At 40.3% G+C, this 16,210-nt stretch overlaps 1 protein-coding gene across 1 annotated transcript in view; it reads right to left on the bottom strand.

Moving 5' to 3' along the window:
• adam19a (ADAM metallopeptidase domain 19a) overlaps window positions 1-16,210 on the bottom strand; it is a 275,264-nt gene that overhangs the window by 19,344 nt on the left and 239,710 nt on the right. Inside the window, exons 16-17 of the mRNA XM_049568017.1 lie at window positions 10,840-11,044; window positions 6,203-6,280 (exon numbers count right to left, since the gene is read on the bottom strand). Of these exons, the coding sequence (XP_049423974.1) occupies window positions 6,203-6,280; window positions 10,840-11,044 (283 nt within the window). The remainder of the gene's footprint in view (window positions 1-6,202; window positions 6,281-10,839; window positions 11,045-16,210) is intronic.

The raw sequence follows: 16,210 nt of genomic DNA on the forward strand, positions 1-16,210 counted from the left end.
CCAGAAAAACAAAACAAACAATTAAAAAAACAGAAAGAACCCAGGGTGGGGGTTGAAACCCCAGGGTGGGGGAGGCCTTCTATGTAGCGTTTCCATGTTCTCCCTGTGTCAGTGCAGGTTTTCTGTGGGTACTCCAGCTTCCTCCCACAAGACATGCAGGTTAGGTTAATTGGTTACTCTAAATTGACCGTAGGTCCAGGGTGTACTCCGCTTCTCGCCCAATGTCAGCTGGGGTAAGCTCCAGCCCCCCCGCAACCCCCAACAGGATAAGCGGTTACACAAAATGAATGCATGAATGAATGAAAAACAGAAAGGCATATTTGTCTGCTGCAGAGCTGTGTACTTGGTTTCAGTCTACTGGCAAATGGAAAGCAGTCTATTGCATATGTATATTGGGTTTCCCTGCATTTAAAAACCCATATACATGTGCTAATTTTTGTGGTTAAACAGCTATGACAAAACCTAATTGGGAAGTGAACGTAGGTTTCTGCATAATTGTTACCAAAAGTCTCTGTTTCTGCTTGCTCAGACTATACCGAATTTTAAACTAATAGAGTTTAAGCAATCTCTGTTTCAGGGGTTCCAAAACACTGGAGTAGTGTGTACACTAGGTGTAAACACAGCAATAGTAATGCTTTTTAAAGAGAAAATTTATTAGTGTGGATGTAGCCTTGGTTAAAGAGTTGAAATGTGACCTGAAGTGGAAAAAACTCCCTTTACTTCACCACATTTAGCAGTAAATCAGCTCTTAGAGTTTTAATTAACTTGTCTTAAACTTGTGAAAAGAAACTTTTATCTTGAGATTAGAATTTAAACTTGATTAATATCTCCAGACATCTTGTGTAATTCACCACCCCTAAATGAAGGAGAAAATACTGCCATGCTCCAATTACATCCAGATGTAATTATCCTATCAGTGATTAAGATGCCTATTTAGCCCATTAGCACTTGGTCGAGATGAAGGGCGTACAGTTGTTTGCTGATTCTTATAGCTCTTTTACTTCAGATTCAGGAGGCCTGCTGGGGTTTCTCTGTGAAATGTTCAGATTTCAAGTCTTGGTGAGCACATTTTTAGAAAGAAGGGAAAAGCTGTATGAAATGAAACGCCATGACCTGGATTTAAACACACCATCAATGGTATATAACATATCCTTTAGCCTTCTAAGTCTCCAGGACTTCTAATATGTTTTAAGCTTCTTTAATAAAAAATCTTTTGTATAAGTTTTTTAAAAGATGCAAACCAGTAGTGCTCTCAGAACAGCAGCCCTTCCCCTGCTCATTATTCCTGTTTATATGCATGGACAACCAGAGCACTCCAAAAGCCTGAGGATCAATATGAATCATATGATAATTAAAAAAAAAAACCCAACAACAACAACACACACATCATAACACAGGAGGAGACCCTAAGCTGGGGGGAAGGCAAAACTGTCTATTTAGAATAATCCTGACTCAGAGCCACTTCCATTATCCATCTACTGTTAGACTGAGTGGAGAGAACAAACAAAGGGACAAACGGCACAAAACAACAGTGAAGACAGAAGGAGAAGGGGATTATAGGAGGACAGGATATGTCTGCTATTCCTTTTCTCACTCATAATATTTCAAATTTCCTAATCAAATAACAATGCCTGGTAAGCTTGCTCCTTATAAACAGAGAACTGAGTCTATAAAGACTTCTGAGGTGTGAAATTTCAGTTGAGACTGGGTTCGCTTCAAATGCTCAGGGTCAAACTAAGCAACAGTTCAAAACACAAACTAGGCCATGCCAACTAAGGTTGGACAGTCAGTATGGAACAGGCCTGTGGCAAAATTTTTGAAAATGTTCTGGGTTTAAGGCCTGGTCACACTGCAAAGCAGGACAGCAAACTAAATGGAGCAGTATGAAAGATTTAAGAGGATTTAGTGGTATCTAGTGGTAAGTCTACAGATTGTAACCAGCTGAAACTTCTGGTTAGAATTCCTTTAATGTATATTGTTCAGGAGGTGTTCACCAGGAATGAAATTGTCCGGATAGGTCTCTTCCTCTCCAAAATAAATGAACCAGGCGATTTAAACCAATACAAATACTGAATAAACCAGTTTCACATTACAAATCTGTGCTCTTGTTGCAAAGGGGCATCTAACTTCGGTCGTTGATGCAAAATGTGAAAACCCGCATGTCCCTATCTACGGCCAGTGTTTGATTTGTCTGTTCTGGGCTACTGTAAAAACATGACATAGTGATCTCCGTAGATAAGGACCCGCACCTTAAGCCCCCTGAAGACTTTGAGATTTTAGCAATCTTATAAGTTAAGCGCAGCTACACTGTGCAACATGGATCTAATAAACTTGGGTACAACATCAAGTTTGATGTATACAGACTATACGATGACAGGACCTACTGAATCACAGGCTACGATGTGCGATGCAATAACTTCCCATAAAGAATGTGCAAGAATGCTGCACGGGTTATTACTTCTCCAGCTGTGAAGCACAACATAGAGGGTCACACTATTAAATAATAGGAGTGTAAATCACCAGTTTCATCAAGATACAATATTATATTAATTCTTTTTAAAACGATATGATATTTGCCGATATTACATAGTCTGCCACGATACGATTTCGATTTGACATGATTTACGGGCCTGCGATTGATATGAAACGATACTGTATGCACATGTTACAATCAGTTACAGAAGAAGCTACCACCTTTCTTTTTTGCTTTTGGCCATAAAAGATAAAAACAACACCTAAATAATGTAAGTAATTTTAACCGCTTAAGTGTAGTAACGTTTACTTTAAAGTGACTCCACTAACACGCATAAAAAATTAACATACAGGGCTTTCTGGATCAAAAATTGTTTTTTAACATTCATGGACAGGACAGTGTGAAATGGGGGGAGAGAGAGTGGGGGGATGACATGCAGCAAAGGGTTGCAAGTCGGACTCAAACCGGACTGCAACCGCTGCAATGAGACATCACCTCTGTAGATGGGGCGCTGGCTCTATCCACTAGCGACGCACTGGCATGGGACCCCCTTTAAGAACCCTTTTTGGTGCATCTCCAAAGACTAAACTAACTTAATGATTTTTTTTTTTAGCTCTGTGGTTTTAGTGGGTCTATAATGCTGTAGGCTAAATTTTCCAATTATCAGGACATAGTAGAATATAATTCAAACTACTCATCAAACTAATAAAATTGTTTAAGTCTGAACTCTGTAACAAATCTTTACTGCAAGAATCTGAAATCCATCTCTTTCCATCTGTGTCTCAGACGGGCTCTCAGGTGTTCACTGGAGAAACTGAGGCTGAGTAAAACCAGACGGGACCGAGGGGGAAACTGTCAGTTGTTAAATTCTGAAAGTGGAGAGAAACACAGGTTTCATTTTCCTGTGGCTTTACAAATATTACAGTGCAGACAGAAGCGTGTCAGCAGCTTCTGTCTGAAACCCCTCAGCTATCAAAGAGCCATTCTGCTGGAGCATTAATGGCAACTGCCATAGTGCATTACACTGCTGTGTTTTTTCCTGAGCCCAGTGAAACCATATACTGAAAAATGACAAAATAAATCAGACTCTGGCTTCCCTTTTCATTTTAGGTTCTACGAACAAAATATGATCAGCTATTGTCAAGTGTAACTTTGTATACTGTGTGTTTACTGTATCAAATTGAGTCTGTATAACCTAGAATTTATTAAGGTACACACAGTTTATGACAGCTTTTTATTTTCTGTTTGAAACACCTGAGAGCAGTCTTATTATATTTACTACAAATTACTATAGGAGAAAAACAATTTGCATCGCTGCATGATTTAATTTAGCAGAGTGTTTATCAACAATGTAAATGAACATCATATTTTACACATTGAGCACAATGTAAGTATAAGTAAATACAAACAATGCTTACTGAGTTGTTAGCATTTAGAAAGAGGTGCCACTGTTTAAGTTAATTTGCATATAACTTAGACAACTACTGCAACTGACAGCCAGCAATTTGGTCAGAAAGTCAGCTGTGTTGCTAGTAGCAGATAATGTGGCCTGAAGCCTTTAGCCTGCAACAGAGACGATGAGCTACAGAGGTCTGTTATGCTCACTTTCTTCTAAATCCACATCTGCAGGGTTTTTTTTTTAACTTTTAAAACTCGTAGTATTTGGACCCAACTGACACTGACTCATGTGACATCTACTTTTTTCTAACAATTCCTCCTACTCATACGACCACATAACTTGTATGCTCATACCTCTGAATACAGCAGCAGAAGTGTTTCCTAAATTAGCACACCTACTTGTAAATGACAGAATAGCTTTGATGACCATTAATGGTCGCAGTTTCACTAACACTCCTTGGTTAGGTTTGGCTTAAAATAAGTATGTTTATTACTAAGGTCATGTATAATGTATCTCATGTCACATACATCACGTGACACATTGACACACTACATTTTGTTGTTAAAATATCTCTACCTTGACTTTTAGTTTCACATGGGACACAAACACTGGTCTCCTGGATGAAAGTCCAGTGTTTGTTTGACCCCTACTTCCTGCCCTCCCACCATAAGCGGACTTTTTCGCTCTGTATACTACTTCGCCTAACTTCCTCCTTTGCTTTCAGAACAATTACCATGGTCACTAGAGGTTACTGCTTAACCAAAAATATTAACGGTAATTTAAAATATTAAACAGTAATTTCTTCTTGTAAATAAAAACGTCCTAGGAGATCATGTTTTGGAGAACCGTCTCCTTAATCTCACATTTGCAGACTACAGTTACCACCTCACAATTGCATGCCTTTGCACATCAGTCAAGTTGCAGTTAGTTACTTCCATGTCTGTGAAAACATGGATGCTTCATGCACATCTTTCTCACCGGCAGCACAGAAGATCTATACAATCAGCACAGTTTGAAGATTAGTGTCACCAATTCAGTATCTGTCCAAATGTCTCTCCTTCTGGTCCTGAGATATGACGTTATTAAAAGGCCAGAAAATAAGTTGGCCTTTGACCTTTTGGATATAAAATGTCATCACATCACCATTTTGTCCTATTAGACATTTGTGTGAAATTTTGTCATAATTAACATAACAATTCTTAAGTTATGGCCGAAAACATGTTTTGTGAGGTCACAGTTACCTTGACCTTGACCACCAAATCGAAACAATTCATCATTGAGTCCAAGTAAAAGTTTCTGCCAAATTTGAAGAAATTCCTTGAAGGTTTTTCTTGAGATATTGTGTTCACAAGAATGAGACGGATGCAAGGTCACCGTGACCTTGACCTTTGACCACTAAAATCAAATGAGGTCATCGCTGAGTTCAAGTGAACATTTGTGCACAATTTGCACTTTTCTTGAGATATCATGAGTCAATTTAGAAGCCACCACAGCACTAAGCTGTGGTTCTATTTCATATAATGGTACATCCCACTGGTCATAAGCTCCAGAAAAACACAGTGGGAAGCCAGTGAGGGATCATGTCCTCATCACCTTACTAGTGACTCCTACTGGTGACAGAGGTCAGTAGAGGGCAGTAGGACATCAGAAAGCTGTTATAAACTTAGAAACTTATACTTATGTATATATATATATATATATATATATATATACTATAAACTATTCCAGGGGATGGGTTTCTCTATAGCCCTGCACACTTTCTTGATATTTTAGGTATGCATCCATCTCTTTATTCATTCATCCATGTTCTGTACTTGTCTTTTTGGTTCATATTCTCTTGGGTGCCTCAGGTTCTGTTTGTTGGGTTTCCTTGAGCAGATTCATAGAATCGAGGCCATATCAATAAACTCCATTGTTCAACAATGACTTCAGAGGTCAGAGTCAGTGTTGCAGATAAATAAGCCCTATCCACGTCCCCATCTTCTCTTAAAGTAACAAGTGTTTAAAGCCCCAAACACTCCACTCCAGAGCTTGATTACTGACTCATAAACTATGTATGATTCCTCCTTATCTGCCCCAGGCTTGCTTGTACTGCTCCAATGAATAGTTCATCACTTCAGTTGCTGTTGTATTCCAGCCATCTATTTTCCTGCTTTTTTACGACAGACTTGGTGACAGTGCTGCAAAGCTCTACCTTTGCCCAAGGACACAGTGTGACAATAAGATTAGGGAGCTGTGCCCGGCAGCTAAGTGAGTTGAGTCTGTTGCATGGCTCTGTATGCTTGTGAGAGTGTGTGTGTGTGTGTGTGTGTGTGTGTGTGTGCATCTACCCCTTTGCCGTGACAGCGTGCAATGCAAGTCTCCAGCTCAGTAAAAGAGGCATTTTGGCATCGGCGGTCTCTGCACACCTGTGGCAACACAAGCAGAATGATCACATACTGTGTTAAAGATTACAGTGCACACTCACACACACACTCACACACACATATACACACTTTGATCTGCCTTCTGCTAGTGCCCTTGGGCTTTGGAACAACCTGGCTCCTGCCTGAGGAGATTGGCCAAGCAGCATCAGTATCCTGTTTTAAATCACTTCCAAAATCACTTCTTTTATAAATGAGATTTTACGGCTTCTGATGATGTTTATTGAGCTGCTTTTACACACATGTAACACATTTGGTCTCTGCTGCTGCTCTAATACTCATTTTAATGACATCAATGCTGGAGTGACGTTTGGTTTTATAGGAGGATTATAACTTTTATAGGGAATAGGTAGAAGCCGTGAAGCCCTTCTGGTGTCAGACTGCAGACCAAAAAAACCTTGATGTGTAAATGAGTGTGGACAGTTTAGTAATCTGTGCCCTATATTATCTTAGCTTAATCTTCCAATCAAAAATGAGCCATGAAATCACAATTCTGCATTTTACAGACAACAAAACCTATCAGCTAAAAATCTACCAACGGTCATACCTCTTTGGGTCTTGGTCAGCATTGTTGAAATTAGAAAAATATAGAGCTACGTTAGTGCTATGCTAAATGGCTGTTGTTTACGCTGGTCTGCAGTACTGTACCCATTTGTTGCTGGATAAAAAAAGTTAAATGTTTTTTTTGTTTGTTTTTTTTTACCAACATCAATCAATGCTCCTTTGTCTTTATATTAAACGAGCATAAGTTGTAATGATATTTTCCGTAGCTGTTTTGAAAAGGTGACATTAGCCTGTACACTTTCTAACCTTCATGACAAGGGGAGGCTGCTGAAGACAGCTAATGCCTGCGAGTGTTTGGAGTTGTTTTTGCGTTGTTGTGTGGACACAGATATTCTGAAAAACAAAGATTGTGTGGACAAAATTTATTTTTAAAGCTGAGGGGAAATTATACCCATTTTCTTAAACTTCTGTATACATATTAGGCTTAAATATGAACTATCCCTTTTCATGTAATCTGAGTTAGGGTTGAAAAAACAGCAGTAAAAAGTGTCTTTTCAAGTCTTGTGAGAGGCGTCTCTTGCAAACTGCAGGTTATAATTAATCATTTCTTTGTTCAGTATTCCATCACTCAGTTGAATTAGCACTAATATTAGTATTTGCATTAGTACTGTATCTCCAGCTCTGCCTACTGTTGTTGCTTTACGATTGTTAGCACGGGAATCAATTTAGCGTAGGTGAATGTGTGACCGTGTGATTAGAAGCAGCAGCTTTGTGCTATGTATGCATTTGCTGTTGAAAAAAGGCCTGCTCAATATGATGACTCAAAATTCATCATGCTGGATGGCAGACAATATTCTCTGCTGCCTATTTATAATATATTACTCATGCAGCACTATTCAGTCCTTTCACTGCGCCCGCACAATAGCCCAAATGGAATTCAAGTGGCTGGAATGTGCTGCAGAGGGAAAGCAATATAGACAGACAGAGAAATAGAATTTACTGGTGGAGACTGCAGATACTCCTCTGTGTGTGTGCATATTCATACATATGTATTCCACATGCATAATTCAACCCTTATTTTGTATGATTTTTGTGTGTGTGTAGGTGGCTTTAGTTGGAAATTTATATTCTACTCAGCATCTAACTTGCAACCCAAATCAGTATCAGAAAAAGTGCCTTAAACAAACACCTGGCACAGAACAGACCTGCTGGGTCCCTGTGACATTTAGTCTCGTATGAAGAGGGCTGAAATAAAACCCTGATAATTTATTCCGAAGGAGAATATTAGTGACTAACAGCAACGAGAACACAGACAACTGACTCCTAACTTTACTCTGAATAAATTATGTTCTTTCTGCACAGGTTCATTCACTAAGAGAAAGTGAAAAGATCAAGTTGAAGAGGCTATACAGAGAAGAGTTGAAGGCCATAGAACTTGCCAGCAAGTTTGAGTTTATCAAAAGTCGTTTCAGTTAAGCCAACATCCGCATTCAGAATGCCATGTTACTGTAGGCAGGGGTATCTAACGTGATGATCAAATTCAAATTCTGTTGAATTCATTTTGGTGCAGCTTGCCACATAATTATATAACTGGGTTTCCCCATACATTTTCATTTGTGGAGACCTGCCACGATTAAAACATCTGATGCCACATTTTGATGTTTATTTTTGAAGCTGGATTGTTCATTCGGTGCACTGTTGGAATGTATATATTGCTCAGTTATTCACTGCACCACACTGGAGCACAGACTGTACTCTAGGCACTGACGGAGCAGCAGATCAACAGGTGCAGTCAAAGTGAAACTTAATTGTTCACTCGCAAACAGCTGCTCCTTTAATCCATCAGTCACTCAAAACTCTACTGAGGGAAATAAGGCAAGTTACGCCTGCGCTGTGTTCATGGACTTGCACAAACCTCCGAATCTAGAGAGAGGACACACACTGATTTTTTATTTATTTAGCCTTTATTTAGCCAGGGAGGTCCCACTCAGATAAAGGATCTCTTCTGCCAGGGAGTCCTGGTCAAGATAGCACACAAGCTGTGACTCGTGAGCTCCTGTTGTCAGCTACCGCCACACATAGATTCTAATTCTGTGGGAAACACTCAGTAACTTAGTGTGAGTTAACCTAAAGGGGCTCTATGCGAAATTCAAAGGGTATGAATTGTCTGCTCACGGTTCTCAGCATGGAGGTGAGCCAGCAGCTGGCAGCTAATTGTTCTAACTCCATAAACAGTACAAAACAATGGCAACAGGTGCCAACGGTGTTAACCAGGGGGATACTGGAGGGTACGGTACTGCAACGACACCGTTCCGATATCGGCGATAACCCAACTTCTTTTTACTCCAACTTGTCAAATACCACCACTTTGTCAGTGGACCTGAACATCAAAATATGAAGTGCGAGATGGCCTCTTTTGTCTGTTTTGGATGTTTACGGATGGTGTCTTAGTTGACACCATCCGTAAACATTTTGTCTTTTCAAAATACATTTTCCTTTTCATAGGAAATGTAAATTTTCTGCCCATTACATGCTTACAGTCCTTATCAAAGTAATCGTAATCTCAAGTAAAACACTAGTAAGAAATACACATTTTTGTTGCCTAAACTTGAAGAGTTTGAAAAGCTCCTGGTTACAGTCCAGTAAATCTAACTCAATAAGTGGCCCATCCCAGGAGAAATTGCAATAGTAATGTTTCATAGTTTTATTGGTCCTCATACCGTTCTGTGTTATATATTAGAAGTAAATCTTCATGGATCAACAAACCACAGAGAAGCTCAGATTACAACACACACAGAGGGAGTGTGACTTCATTCTCTGCTAAAGACTCCACTATATCTTTACATAGCCAATAGTGGCATGCTGCTATATCAATGCTCTGAATGTCACATAATGACTTATGCTGACGCTCAGAAAAAACACCATGTGGATACAGCCCCTTAATAGATTTTTTTAAACATGATAACAGCAGAACAAAGTGTTTACAGGCCCTAAAGTGTAGTTATAGCAAATATGCTAGCAATCAGTTTACACATTTACACAACCATCAGACACAGAGCGTAGTTAGTTTTCATTTGGAGTCGTGTTTATGTCCAACTGAGGAATACTGCATCTAATATATAATCTGCTTTTAGCTCTGATTTTGGTTTCCACCACTTCCTGAAAAAAAAATGCTGCTGTACTATATATAAATGTTTTAAATAAAAATTATTTCATTAAAAAAGTTTCATCTAGTTTTAAGGTTTGTCCCAAACTTTACTGTTGCATTAATTATCTCCATCAGATATAATGTGCTGCTGCTGCTGATGTCATTTTCACCAGCAAAATCTGAGAAGCCTGCATTTTTTGCTTTGATAATAAAGCAGAGCTGGAAGAGACAAAAGATTCAATTATAGATTTGTTCATCGTGGAACCTGGAACCCAAGCTACAGTGCACAATATGCAGCTACACATGTCAGAACCTTACACGCACTGGGGCATGTAAACACATTTTATCCAATCTCTTTAACATGAACCTCTTTCTGATTGTCTCCTCACCTCTCAGCTATGGTAGCCTGTAGAAAGGATTAAGCCCATGAACTTGAGAAAAGATCCAAAAGGAAACATGTGGTGAAGAGGTACTATAGTGCTCAGAGAGTAGAGCAGAAACACTGCACTGGCATTTGTTTCTTTGGCTTGAGAACACAGCTTTAAATCCTTTGTGACTCAGATGTGTTGTGCTGCCAGATGCATTCCCCCTGCACACTCCTCAACTGCAGGCCAGTTCAAAATACCAGGCAGGTGCTCATGTTCTCAGCAGGTGGTCAGATACAGTCATTGTGGAGTTAAGTGTTGATACTGATCAAAAACCTTGTTAACCTTATGCTCATTCCATGCTGGGTCCTTCCTGTGTAACCAAGCCAACTCATTTACTGTTCATGTAAACTGGTGGACTAGTCAAATATGCAATGACATATTCTAATAATTATATTAAATGATTAAATGCCTTAATTGACTGACTCTTGTTATGGTCCCTAAAGCCCAGCCCAGTGTGGACTAACCTTGCCCTCTCCACACTTGGTGCCGGTCATGACAAGGCCAGGGTCGGGCAGGTCGCCCTGGCCGTCCTGGGTGCTGTAGACGTAGGTGCCACGACACTTCACCTCGATGCCGCCCGTCTTGATGGTGGTGTCGATGGACACGGCGTTGGTGCCTTTGGGTTTCTTGGCAGCACTGTGGCACTGGATCTTACCACACTTGGCATCACTGGACAGAGATAAAAGCACATGCAAACAAACATTTAGCTTTTAGTTTTAAAGGGAAAGTCATTAGAGCTCAATGTTCATTTTTAGAAGGTGCTTTACAGATCAGCTCCACACAGTCACACTGAGCCTGGGTGTCTACAGAGAAGAGGGGACAGACTGATCACACCTTCTCATTCAATGCGTTTTCTTTATTTTCATGACTATTTACATTGTAGATTCTCACTGAAGGCATCAAAACTATGAATGAACACATGTGGAGTTATGTATTTAACAAAAAAAGGTGAAATAACTGAAAACATGTTTTATATTCTAGTTTCTTCAAAATAGCCACCCTTTGCTCTGATTACTGCTTTGCACACTCTTGGCATTCTCTCCATGAGCTTCAAGAGGTAGTCACCTGAAATGGTTTTCCAACAGTCTTGAAGGAGTTCCCAGAGGTGTTTAGCACTTGTTGGCCCCTTTGCCTTCACTCTGCGGTCCAGCTCACCCCAAACCATCTCGATTGGGTTCAGGTCCGGTGACTGTGGAGGCCAGGTCATCTGCCGCAGCACTCCATCACTCTCCTTCTTGGTCAAATAGCCCTTACACAGCCTGGAGGTGTGTTTGGGGTCATTGTCCTGTTGAAAAATAAATGATCGTCCAACTAAACGCAAACCGGATGGGATGGCATGTCGCTGCAGGATGCTGTGGTAGCCATGCTGGTTCAGTGTGCCTTCAATTTTGAATAAATCCCCAACAGTGTCACCAGCAAAACACCCCCACACCATCACACCTCCTCCTCCATGCTTCACAGTGGGAACCAGGCACGTGGAATCCATCCGTTCACCTTTTCTGCGTCTCACAAAGACACGGCGGTTGGAACCAAAGATCTCAAATTTGGACTCATCAGACCAAAGCACAGATTTCCACTGGTCTAATGTCCATTCCTTGTGTTTCTTGGCCCAAACAAATCTCTTCTGCTTGTTGCCTCTCCTTAGCAGTGGTTTCCTAGCAGCTATTTGACCATGAAGGCCTGATTCGCAGTCTCCTCTTAACAGTTGTTCTAGAGATGGGTCTGCTGCTAGAACTCTGTGTGGCATTCATCTGGTCTCTGATCTGAGCTGCTGTTAACTTGCGATTTCTGAGGCTGGTGACTCGGATGAACTTATCCTCAGAAGCAGAGGTGACTCTTGGTCTTCCTTTCCTGGTCGGTCCTCATGTGTGCCAGTTTCGTTGTAGCGCTTGATGGTTTTGCGACTCCACTTGGGGACACATTTAAAGTTTTTGCAATTTTCCGGACTGACTGACCTTCATTTCTTAAAGTAATGATGGCCACTGGTTTTTCTTTAGTTAGCTGATTGGTTCTTGCCATAATATGAATTTTAACAGTTGTCCAATAGGGCTGTCGGCTGTGTATTAACCTGACTTCTGCACAACACAACTGATGGTCCCAACCCCATTGATAAAGCAAGAAATTCCACTAATTAACCCTGATATGGCACACCTGTGAAGTGGAAACCATTTCAGGTGACTACCTCTTGAAGCTCATGGAGAGAATGCCAAGAGTGTGCAAAGCAGTAATCAGAGCAAAGGGTGGCTATTTTGAAGAAACTAGAATATAAAACATGTTTTCAGTTATTTCACCTTTTTTTGTTAAGTACATAACTCCACATGTGTTCATTCATAGTTTTGATGCCTTCAGTGAGAATCTACAATGTAAATAGTCATGAAAATAAAGAAAACGCACTGAATGAGAAGGTGTGTCCAAACTTTTGGCCCGTACTGTATATATATATATATATATATATATATATATATATATTACATTTGTGTTGACATTTATGTGATTCATCGAAAAGAGCAATACAAATCATAATTCATCATCCGTCTGGTGATATTCTACATTTTTCTTCTTGTCAACAAATCCCATGTGCAGGGCCACACCAATGATGAATGGGTCTACTAACATGAATTGTGAATTCTTTGCTTTAGCAGAAACCCAAAATACAATTATATACCTGAAATGAGCATAATAGTTCCTCTTTAAAGATTAATATCTTCAGTAAGAACCAATGGGCTTGGAGCTGAGAGCCACAGACAAGGTAGTGAAGTCATAGAGTAGTGAGACACTAACACACTGCTGGTTTTGGCCTTTTGTGGGATCTGTCGAAAGTACGAAAATTATCTAATATTACCAGCCTGTTCCTTGAAGGCATGACTTGAATTTTAACCCTTTCCTAACCCTAACCCTTACCCTAAGTCTGTAAATGTTTCCTGGACACCACAGCCAATATACCTGCTGTAAAGGTGTTAGCTGTAGCTAGCAACATCTTTGTGTGTGTTGCAGCCATTGTTGTGAACATTCACACATCATAAAAGCTAGCTCAAAGTTCAGTTTACACAGATTAAAATGAACTGGTTCGCTTTCATAGTTCACAATTTGAATTTTTAGTTCACAGTTCCAAAAAAATGAACTAATTTATGTTAATTACTTTGTTTTTTTGTGTTATTTTTATAATAAACTCTGCAATTATCATTCACTGACAAATTTCCCCAGACTGGTTTGATGCTTTAACTCGAAACTGTGGTGTTTCAAATTTGTTGCAGATGTGACTGATGTTCTGACTTGTATTTTTGGACCCAGTGGGCACAATTTGCATAAAAAATTGAGATTTTTCATTGGAATCAGTACTGATTTGTTCATAAAACTCCTTCAAATATTCATATGAACTGGCATCAGCAGCCAGCCACATCTTCCTGATTAATACAGAGATTCAGGTAACAGATAAATACATGCCGCACCAATGCTTGTACTCTCACACACACATCCTCCATCACAAGGAAAACAAATGAAGAGGATTACAGACTGATGGGCAGATAGTGGCTGTGTGCAGATTATTCACATGTCTTAATAACAGCCAGATAGTGCATTTACATATCTCCTAATCAGCTCTCTGACGCACTGTGGCCAGAAAACACTCTAATGACTCCTGTGGGACTCCATAATGGATTTGGGCAGTGGTGTATCATACGAGGAAGCCGTCAACTACTTTAATCCACAGTCTCATTTCCATAGCTAAGTTGCTAATTTGGCTCCATTAATTAGCTCTGGCACTATGCCATGGAAACTCAGAGGCTGTGTTGACAGTGTACAGAGGGCCTGACTCTGTGAGAGTGTTAGCATGGATGATAAAAGATTTGTAACGAACCAAATGCTCACATGATGACTACATGACTGCAGAAGTGAACTGTGAGGACGTTTGTTATAATTTCATTAAAGCCACAGGTAATGTTTTCTGGCCACCTGGGGGCAGCAGAACAAGCTGGAAACGCAGTTTGACAGAATATGGCAGGTTGTTAGGGCTAACAGCTGCTCAGGTCAGTGAGGGTTGATTACATATGTACAGTGTACACCGATCAGCCACACCATTAAAACCACTGACAGATGAAGTGATTAACATTGATAATCACTTTACAATGCAATCTTCCTCTAGGAAACCGTGGTTCTTGGCATTCAAGTGGATGCCAACTGACACGCTGCACCCCGGTATGGCAACGGCATTCTCTTATGGCTGCGCTCCCCTCTCTGTCACGTTCCTTTGGATACTGGACATTTTTTGCGGTGTAGCATGGTGTGCTGTCCTGCTTGGGGGGGCCACTGCCATCTGGGAATGTCACTGCCATGACGGGGAGCAATTGGTCTGCAGCAGTGTTTGGGTGGCTGGAGCGTGTCTGGTGGCACACATGAATGACAGAACCCAAGGTTTCCCAGCAGAACAACAAGCAGCGGTTTTCATGTTTTATCTAATCGGTGTACAGTTTTGGTTGGGGGGGTGGGGGTGGGGGGCGGGGTTACTACACATTCACTTCACTTAACATCCTTTATTCATTTTACTTTCTTACAAAGGATGTAAGATTTGTGCTCTTCTATTTTCTATGAAAGATAATTAGAGAAGTAACAATAGCAATTTCTGGAGTGTTATTTTCCTCAAAACATGACACAAAATGTGATAAACACTTTAATTAAACAATTTAGCGTTCATCTTACTGCTTCAGTCTGCTCTTCAAAAATAGAATTCCTGCTGCTGGCTACTTAACGATGCTGACGCCTAACAAATATGCCCGTTTTTTTTTACATTTGGAAACATGTGCCTCCAATTTTTCAACCCCTACTTTATTTTTTGACATTTTTTTAGTCCAACCTTCTTGTTGGCAACCTCCATGCTGTGTGCTACTTTTGCAGAATGGTTACCAACTGTGTCTGTCTGCTGCTCAGCACTGATATCAGCTGTCTGCTGGTTAATGAAAGTGACAAGACTGAACCAGACAGTAAATCTGAGGGCTACTAAAAAAAACATTTTTCCCTTTCAATATGACTTATGGTCTGTTCAGTTCAGTTGAAGAACTAACAAATCTTTCAGGGGGAAAAACATAAAAAAATAAAAACGTATAATCAACTGGTTGCATAAATGTGCACACCCGTAAACTAATACTTGGTTGAAGCACCTTTTGATTGTATTTCAGCATTCAGTCTTTTTGGGTAGGAGCATGCCACATCTTAACTTCACAGTATTTGCCCACTCTTCCTGGTTAAAGCGCTCCAACTCTGTCAGATTGTAAAGACATCTCCTGTGCACTTCCCTCTTGAGGCCACCCCCAGATTTAGGTCTGGGCTCTGGCTGGGCCACTCCAAAACTTTATTTTCTTCTGGTGAAGCCATTCTTTTGTTCATTTGGATGTATGTTTTGGGTCATTGTTGCACTTAAAGGTAAAATTCTTATCCATCTTCAGCTTTTTAGCAGACACCTGAAGGCTTTGGGCCAAAACTGACTGGTATTTAAAACTGTTCATAGTTCCCTCCACCTTGACTAAAGCCCCAGTTCTAGCTCAAGAAAAACGACCCCAAAGCATGACGCTGCCACCACCATGCTTCACCATGGGTATGGTGTTCTTTGGTGATCCGCAGTTTTGACATACCTTTTGGAGCTATGGCCCAAAAGTTCGACCTTGGTTTCATCAGACCATAACACATTTTCCCACATGCTTTTTGGAAATTTGATGGGTTTTTTTTTGTTTTTGTTTTTTTGCTAAATGTAGTTGGATGTTTTTCTTTGTAAGAAAAGGCTTCCGTCTTGCAACCCTACCCCATAGTCCAGACATACGAAGAATATGGGAGATCATTGTGACA

This window comes from Epinephelus fuscoguttatus, linkage group LG23 (assembly GCF_011397635.1).
Source record: "Epinephelus fuscoguttatus linkage group LG23, E.fuscoguttatus.final_Chr_v1".
Lineage (NCBI taxonomy): Eukaryota > Metazoa > Chordata > Actinopteri > Perciformes > Serranidae > Epinephelus > Epinephelus fuscoguttatus.